At 31.2% G+C, this 9,819-nt stretch overlaps 1 protein-coding gene across 2 annotated transcripts; it reads right to left on the minus strand.

Moving 5' to 3' along the window:
* Nucleotides 1–1,724: 1,724 nt before the first annotated feature.
* LOC7467089 (uncharacterized) lies at nt 1,725–6,021 on the minus strand. Of its 2 annotated transcripts, XM_052450639.1 has the most exons (6): nt 5,715–6,021; nt 5,431–5,550; nt 4,651–4,809; nt 3,618–3,878; nt 2,231–2,917; nt 1,725–2,077 (listed from the first exon to the last, which is right to left on the minus strand). In XM_052450639.1, exons 2-6 carry the CDS (start codon nt 5,509–5,511, stop codon nt 1,988–1,990), a joined length of 1,278 nt encoding a protein of 425 aa, XP_052306599.1. In that variant the 5' UTR covers nt 5,512–5,550; nt 5,715–6,021; the 3' UTR covers nt 1,725–1,987. The 2 variants fall into 2 exon arrangements, with proteins under 2 accessions (XP_052306599.1, XP_024457515.2); XM_024601747.2 differs by lacking the exon at nt 5,715–6,021 and having other exon boundaries at nt 4,651–4,802.
* Between the last annotated feature and the right edge of the window lie 3,798 nt (nt 6,022–9,819).

A 9,819-nucleotide genomic window follows, 5' to 3' on the forward strand; every position in this document is an offset into this window, starting at 1 on the left:
TTATAATTAAAAGTATTATTTTTAAAACATATCTTTTATAAACCGCAACCTCAAAAGCTATTATAATATCAAATACACACTTAAACTATACCCAAAAAAAAAAATACAACAAATGATTCCAAGTCATTTAAGATATTATTAAAACAACTAAAAAAATATAAGTCAATTTAACTGTTTATATGAATAATAAATCAGGTTAATATATTATTTTAATCATTAGATTACCAAATTCGTGTGGTGGCTTAATGGTTAATATACGTGTGAAATGTGGAGATTGCGTATTCAAGGCTACAAGCATGTTTTATTAATTTTAATGTCGTTTGTCTCTATTTTTTATATAAAAAAAAAAGATGAATAATAAGTCGTCAGAAAAAAAAAAAAGCTCAGCCCACCCACACAGGCTTTGTTGGGACATGCTCTTTGGGTTTCTGTATTAGTTATTTGGTTTTAAATTTTATTGTTTTTATTTTTTTAATTTTATTCTTTAATTTTCTTTGGGTTTTACAGCCTTTTTTTATCTTTTTTTTTTTAATTTTATCTTTTAATATAAGTTTTTTATTTTTATTTTATCATTTAATTTTGGGTTGATAGTAAATCTATTTTGATATTTTTTATCATATAATAAAAGTTTTTAGACTTTTTTTGTATCTTTTGATTTTTAGTTTTTAAATTTCATCATTTAATATAAAAATTTTATTTTCTTTGTGTTTTTTTACTTTTTTTTTAAATCATATCTTTTAATATAAAATTTTTATTTAATTATATCTTTTAATATTGAGTTTAAGTTTTTTTATTTAAACCTATCCAATAAAAAATGGCTAAATAAAAATAGCGAGGTAAAGATTTTTCGAGGTTAAACATTTACTTTCAATTTATTTTTTTCTATTCAAGCTGCAAGAAGAGCGCGTTCAATACTCTAGTGAATTGCTACAACAGAAGCTTGTTCAAGGCATCTTTTTAAAAGGAAATTCTAGGACGCTCTGCTTTAGCAGAGTTTTACTCACATGAAGCTGTCATTGTTTTATTAAGATCAAGGAAACTTTGCTTTCCAAAGATCGGTGGAAACCATAATGCTCACTCGACAGTCTCAACTTGTCCAGTATTTTAATATTTTTGTAAGACTGGTAACTGTTCAAGCATGAGGACATGGTCTTAAATCTTCGCAATGGGGCGACAACAACCTACTTTGGGCCAGCTTGTTTTGACAAAATGACACTTCCCATCAGGGAAAGAGTTTGTCAACGAGAAAATCAGATTCTTTCGATATTTCACACCAACCATGCATGGCAAAGGAAAAAGGAAACAAGCCAAAACCCCTCGAGCTCGACTCATAATTAGGCTCACAAAGTACACTTGCAATCTAGGCCTTGATTGATGAACCTCATGTGGCGCAACCGAAGGTGAACTAGGATCTGTGTGAACACAACCAAATCCTAACCCTTATTACCTAAGCTGACCCCAGGATCTGGCTTGCTTTCTACCAAGATCAGAACATCACACACATGACATGCAAAGATCTCTCAAGTCAAAGCACGGTTGTATCAAGATTCCACAGTGCTCTGTTCCATCTCAAATTCAAATGCCCATTACACAACCAAGAACAGAGTAAGTGCCATTGCCAGCAACCAACAAAATGAAAACTGGTGCAAAGGAACTGTTATTAGAAAATCACTAGATATCATGCATAAAAAGGGACACGCACCTTAGCCTCCAACAAAAAAAAGTAGCCAAAACCACCAGATCAAGAGAATTCACTAACCATAAGGAATATCGCAATTCCAATACATACTAGAAAAATCCAAGTTAAATCTTAAAGTTAATAAGCACATAAGCCTACACAGTAAATGGTTTATACTTTATACTGATGGAGCATGCTAACTAAAATCATCAAGTTCTTCACAGGATTTTAGAAGAGGCACAGCTCCAAAACCAACAAAAGGAGGTTAAATTAACATACATGACCAAAATATAGAGATCCAAGTACAACTCACTGCATTCGCCGACGCTTCTTTGCAAGATTTTCAAAAATCTGGTGGACATCAGAACATGTGATTGTCTTTGACATATCAAATGACTCCTGCAGAAAAACATGGATATCTGCATCAGTGCTGCATATTTGCTTTCAAAATATAAACTTGAACCAAAGTAGAGGAAAAGCTAAATTTTACAGCTTCGTTTGCAAGATTTCATATCACAGAGTAAGCTATAAGGTGTGCTATCAAGGACATACCAAAAAGGAACAGAACTCATCCTTAAAGTCTGCAATACCATTTAGAATCTCCACCTTCTCTATATGGCCAAGTTTATTGAAAAAACTCAACTCAGCACCCTCCTGTTGCTGCAATTTTTCTTCCCTCTTCTGTTTGGCCATTTTCTCATACTCAGCAATTGTGTCCTCCCTGTCAAGGAGATAATTTATTTGCTTCTGGTTGTACATATCCAAGCATTTTTCACATCTGCACAGGATGTCCCTCCAGCTTTTGGAAAGAAATAATGGTTTTCCTTCTGAAACAGGTGAAGTAACTTCCACATTGATTCCAAGAACACACGTAGTATGAAGATTGGTATCTTTTGTGCATTGGTCTGAGTCATTTGGCCCACTACTCTTCCCAGAACTTTCTCCAACAACAGATGCATTTCCAGCAGCCACAGATTGACAATTAGAATTAGCTGTTGCATTATCCTTTTCAGAAGAATCATGAGCACAAATATCAATCTCAAGCTTCCCAGAACCACAAGCTGAAGAGACATTTTCCAACACACCTTTATTTTTAGCATTACTAGCAGTGGCATCACCTTTCTGCCCCCCAGCTTCCCAAATCGTCTGAGGATATAGTGTCAGAAAAGAACAAACTGTTGAGCATGTCTTGCATATAAAATCCTCATACAGAGGTTCTCCTTCCTCGTCTCTCGGGATCTGTAAACCAAGGAAATGTATGGGTAGCTCATAATCACACAACTTAATCAGAACCATTATGGCTCAAAGAGTGCCAAAATTATAAAAAATACCAGCTATCCCTTTACAAAGGTGTGGTCCTGGGGAGGGAAGTTCAAACTGGGAAGACAGTTATTGAAATTGTGTTTGCAAGAAGTGCAATCTGAAGCCTAAAATATGCAAACCCCTTGGTTGTGGACCCTACACAAAATAATTGGATGTCGCTGATGATTACATCTTGCATTGTGAACTGAATTAACTTGATCATGTCTCCAAAATAATGCCAAGTATGATACCATCAAACTTATTAACCATGAAAACCATAAATCACAGAATCACATGAAAGTTGCAGATATATCAACCAGATTTTTCTACCAACAGTAGGCCGTAGTGAGGGTAGGGAGTGAAGGGTGTTATGAATCCCAACTTACAAAAGAAAAGTTTGGGAGAGAGACAAACTGAAAGTATGGTTGTCCAACAAAACAACCATAAATAACACATACAAGAATTAAGTGAACATGGAAGAAAACATCAGCTTGTCAACCTACTTTATTATGCATCTGAGGATTATCCCCACTCGGACAACACAATTTTTAGGCTAAACAATGATGCCAAAAAGTAATTGCGTGAAAGAAAGAGGCAAAGATATTGAGATCAAAGAGGGAACAACCAGGCTACCAACCTCATTGAAAGACTCTAGACCAAGATGCTCCTCATGGAACCAGTCTTCGCACATAATGCACTGTATCATCTCTTCTTGTGCCTTAGCATCTGGATCAGGATAGGGCCGATCACAAGAGCAGTATAAACCTTTAAAGTTATGATTATACGAATTTTCAGCATTTTCCACATTTTTCTTCGGGAAAAGCTTGCAGACGAACTCCCCAGATTTTGAATTGCCACAATCGCACCGAAAATTTCTCTTGGTCCATAACTCCACAATCTTTTTGCATGTGGAAACAGCAAAAGGCACCAGTAAATGTACGATAAATTTAACCAAACAGATGTTATTTAAGAGAAGGCATGGGGAGTGGAATGCTGATGAACTGCCACAGGTGTGGATAAATACTTAATTTCGAAGTTGTACATTCAGATTATAAGTTTGGTTTTGAAGTGAAGTTTTCAACCTCCTTTTAAAAATGCTAGAATGTGATGAAGATTTTATCAATTCTGGTGTAACTTTATTTTTATATGTTGCAATGTTTTTGTATGGGTAAATCTAACTTTATTTTTGTAAACACCAGTCCACCAGTGGTTTTCAATTTCTATTAAACACTTTTAAGGGCATGAAATTAGTTTTGATCTTGCATTATGGTTTGCAAGGAAACATCTTCCTCCTAATCATGCCTCCATATTTCAAATTTGGATCCAGGTGCCCTGTAAATTTGTTAACATTTCATGAAAGTAACAAACATCACATTACAAAGCTTTTAGCATTCGCAATATTATAAAAGGATTCAGCAGCTATATTTATAGAATCTTGTTTCATCTCATGATGTGCTTAAACATTGCCTCATTTTGCCAGTGTTCTTGCTAATGTAAATAGCATCTTTTTAGTCAGTCAATATGAGATCATGTCATAGGACCTCACTCTCAAAGAATATTAATTTACAAATTGGTTTTAAATCAAATTGAAAGTTGGGACATTAAATTTACGAGGAATTAACCCAATCAACGATCAAACCTCTATACTAAAAGGAAAATAAAACAAGTACCTCATGGCCATCATGGCAAGACAAACTGCAAGCAGTGCAAACTCCAGCATTTCCATCCGGAGTGCAAGTCAGACATGAAAAAATAGCTTGTCTCTTCATATATCCCATGTTATAAGTGCACTCCTCTCCTTCATCTCCACCCAAAACCAAATCTGCATTCTTTGAAATCAACAACCGAGATAAAAAGCACAGAAAAAAATTAGAGAGTAATTTTATTGAAATCTAACAAGCAGACAATTAATTGAATTATACATATGTAATCTACCCACACGATCAAAGATTACATCATCTTATGGAGCAATACCAGAGCAACCCGTTTGAAACATAATGCATTTTCATTGAGATTACTGCTAGAGGTAACATATTTCATGATAGAAAATTTAAATAGAGATAGCTGCAGTTATCATAATCCAAATCAACTTTTTGCCTTTTATTCACTAAGTCTAGTCATGAACTTGTGGTGTTGTGATATCTATCGATTTTCCTAAATGTTGGAAAAAGATCAAAACTTTCTTGTTTAGCAATTAAGAACCAATTACTAAACCAATTTGTACCCTAAAGTTTCAGATGTCCACTCCACTTTGCAAATACAAACATCAATCTCGATTAAAAGACTTTTCATATGTACCAAAACCCTAAACAACACAAAGCATATGACTCAGGACCCTAACTTGATTTCCTCCTAGCAACCAATCAAATAGCACAAAATCAACAATAGCAACCAAAAGGGTAAAAAAAACAATTGGTACTTTCACTCAGCTAAAACAAACGAAAGATTACCAATTCCTCTGCCTCAACGTTGTTGAGGTACTCATCAATAGTAACAGTTTGTTCGACCTCATCATCAAATACACCATCCATCCTTTCAATAAAGTCCGAGAATTTGAAACTTTATGCTTTCTACCTGAAATTAAAGCAGAGAAAAGGAGATGTTAATGATAGTTTCCTTCAAAAAAGCGTTGGTTTTGATTTGGGAAAATTTATGGGCTTGACCTAAAACTAAGAAACCCTAACTTATTTATTCACTATTAAATAAGTAAATGAGTTATTGGGATAAAGGGAACCTACCTGATTGAATTTTGTTGATTTCTAATATTTTTTTTGGGTTTGGTGATAGGATTATGAGAGGGAGGGAGAGATGTGTTGTCTGTGTATTGAGAGAGAAACAGAGTTTGTTAGTCTTATATGGGAGTGTTAAGGACTGCACGGACAGTTTCCCGCCATGAAGAACGGTATGTGGTAGTTGAAGGTGCATCCTTTTAACAAGTTGAACTTTTAATGCTACTTTCCCTCCAATTTGAGGTTTGTGTGTGGAATGGCTTGTCTCATGTTTTCCTTCCCATTTGAAGTAGAACACTTCAAATTTTTCCTCTTTCATCCTTTTTAACATTAGATTGCGATTGCATTGCTCAAGAAGGATGTACTTCTCTCATTTCCGTACATTATGAGACCGCTTCAAATAACGTGGAATGGTACTGTAGTTATATTAAGAGAGAGAAAAATATGAACATGTATCCATTCGAATTTAGATAAGATCTTGGAGATCTAATTGAGGAAAAACTTAAAAAAATATTTCAAGATTATTCTTTCTACCCAAAAAATTATATATTAATATTAATGGATGAAGATTTATCAAAAAAATTCAAATAATTTTTCGTTGGCCTAAGCTTACTTTTACAAAGATTTAGGCCTCAGAAGGAACACCTGAGCCCAAGCACGAAGCAACTGTCTGGCGCTCATAGGCTTAGGCTCCACACCTGAGTCTAGTCGCCGAATACATGCATAGACCTTGTCTTTTGATCTAACCTCGACACTTATTCCATTAAGGAGTTTTTTCAAACTTAATCCTTTTTGCCTAAATCTTACTTAATTTGCACTCCTAGGTATACAAGAATCTCTCATGGTCTATCATATTTCCATCTCATTAATGTTTGCGTGAGGGATATTTATCTCTTATTAGTGCATGTATAAGGATATTTATCCATTGTTAAAGTTATTGTGACAAAATAACTTTCCAACTCTTTTCCTCAAGTAAAAAAACTAGGTTCACGAGATATAAATATTCTTGAACCACTTAGGCAAGGGGTGAATAATCTTTTTATTCTCAATATATACACATATCACGATCTTCTTTTTTAGAGAATTCATTACACAACAAAACAAGATACATACAACTTTTTTCTTAGAATTTAATATTTGTTTGCATGTTTATTGCAATTTCTCTCTACAAAGATATCGACTTAATGTAAACCCTCGTGTAAACATAGGATTTAAAGTAGTAAAATCTCAATAGGTAACGAAAACCTAGGATGAAAAAGAAAGATAAATGGTGATAAAAATAACAAATATGATGCGTAATGGATAGGATGACCTCAATAAATAGATATAGAAGCATTGTGAAGGTTAAAAAATAGAGGATTTGAATTTGTGCTTAAAATTCATAACATCGACAAAATTGATAACGAGTTTCGACGAATAAAAGAATTCAGATAATTTAAAATAAATGTGTTACAGTAATGAGAAATAGTTCCGGGGAATTATAATGGACATGAAATATAAAAGTTGAGAAAGAATTGCACGTAAAAGTGTTAGCGTAGACCCAAATAAAAATCGATAACGTTACTGCGAGCTAGTAAGAAGATAGTAAATGAAATAATTAGTAAAAATAAAAAATAAATATACTTGGGATAATAAAATGGTACTGAGTATTTATTAAAATAATCAGTATAATTTTATGCAATGATTGTATAATTTTATGCAATGATTGAATAAGAAAATTCGGATTTTCGATGAAAAATCATAAATTGTCAAGTTTTATACTATAAGTCATAATTCTCAGTCCGATCGTTTGATCGAGGTCAAATTTTACGAGTAGCCTCCTAACATGTTTTTATATCTTGGTTTAAAATTTTAGGTAAATTAAAACTCAGGAAGAACTCACGATTTGGAGGGATTTTTATCATCTAACCTCCAGCTGAAATTAAAACTAGATGATGAAGGAATTTGAAACATGTTTTTACGAGAAAGTTATAGTTAAGGATGTTAACTTTTAAATAAAATTTGTCTTCTTGATTTTGATTTTTTAGGTTAATGAGAATAAGAAATACTGAAGAAGTGATTATGGTGAGCTAGTGAATTAGAATTGGGTTATATGGAATGAGAACTTATTTGATGAGAGAAAGGTTGGTTTGTAGTGTAGAATGGAGAATGTCCGTAAAGATTTATAAGGAAAAATATTTGATTTTTGAGATGTGTTGTATGAAAATTTTTTTGGATAAATTTCTAAATTATGGCAAGGATAATAATAGTTAACGACGAGGAGTTTGTAGGAGAAGCATCTAGAACGAGATTCAATTTCTTGGGAGCTTGGATAGCTGGAGTAAAGGCAAGGGATTAACCCTCCATTACCTTTTTAATTGTTTATACATGCTTTTATAATCATTAGAATTACAATAATAATTAAATTGTATAGTGTATTAATAACTTCGAGGTAGAAATTGGTTGGGTAGTTTTTATTTTATTTTTTGTTAATTGATTTTTTTTAATTTTACATGTTTATACTAGGTTGATTATGAATCGAGCTTCATAATTTTTTTAATTTTCTTTATACGGTTTTGTTTTTATTATTTGAATTGTATATTTGATAAATTAACTTGGATTTTTTATTTACAAATGTTATTGGATTAATTTAAAATATATTTTGAATATTATTTTATTAAAATCCATTGAATCTTCACTTTATTATGCTGCGAGATTATAATTTTCTTTTAAAAAATATTGTCATGTGTTTTTTTTTATCATTTCATCATTTTCAATTTTTTTTGTTTAATTTGATTTATTTATTATAGTTATCTATTTTTATTAGCTTATAATGAAACAAGATAAACTTATTAAATAGTCGGATCTGAATCTTTTGTATCAGATAGAGCCATCTATATTTTAACAAAAAAAAAAAATCAAAAGTATTTGTATTTTTGTACAGCTTATGATGATAGCTGGCGGCAAACAGATCGATATCTAACTTTGATGCTACGTGTAGCTTTCGTCACTCGATGCTATTATAAAATTGCTTTCACCAGCCATTTCCTCGTCCTTTTCTGGCCTCCTTCCTCACTATTTCTTTATTCGGGGGAATAGAAAATGTCAGTTGTTTAACAGCGACATCGCTGCTGCCTCGACACGGTTTTGACTTTACCAAGGGAGGACCTGGGATACGAGTTGCTATAGTTTTTTTTTTAAAAAAAATGTATTAAAAAAATATATTTTTTAAATTTTATTTTTGATTTTGACATATTAAAACAACCTAAAAATACAAAAAAAAAAATCATAAAATTTTGATTGTACCGCTGCCTCATAAAAAAAAAAAACTCTAACTACCAAATTAACCACTTACTAAAAGAATTTAACATCTTTGAATTATGTCATCACTTTTAAATAATATTGAAATAAATATGTCATGACTTTTAAATAATATTAGAGCTTTTTATAATAATATTAAGAGCTTATTCTTCAATAATTATGTATGAATCTATAATATATATATATATATATATATATATATATATATATATTTTAAAACTTTACTCGTGAATATTACTAGCTAAATAAATATTTATTTTGTTATTTTCATCATATTTTTTTTTTAATATATTTTTTAAATTGTTATTTTATATTTTTTAATACTTTAACGTTAAATTTATCAATTAACTATTTTTTAGGTAAAACTTACTTTTAAGATTACGGTGTTTTGTCTAAAAAAGAGGGAATGCATGAATAAGAGGAGATAGGAGATAGTTTTTATTAAAAAAAAATACATTTTTCTTTTATATTACAAATCATTAGAATTTTTTATAATATTTGTGTTAATTGACTTTAGTTTTTACCCAATAAACCAAACTCTCAATAAAAAAAAATAATGAAAAACTTTAATAATAAATATGACAATTTGACAAAAAAAATTATGTTTTTCATATAGAATTTAATTATTATTTTTATTATGAATATCTATATTTACTGATATATAATTAAAAAATATAAAAAAGTGCTCCATAACAGGAGATCAATATTTTTTTTCCTTCTTATAAGAAAGATAAAATTTCTATTTTAATTTTTAATTACTGCTATTTTTTATTTATAAATTCTTAGTTCATGTATCTTTTTTATATATTT

This window comes from Populus trichocarpa, chromosome 1 (genome assembly GCF_000002775.5).
Source record: "Populus trichocarpa isolate Nisqually-1 chromosome 1, P.trichocarpa_v4.1, whole genome shotgun sequence".
NCBI lineage: Eukaryota > Viridiplantae > Streptophyta > Magnoliopsida > Malpighiales > Salicaceae > Populus > Populus trichocarpa.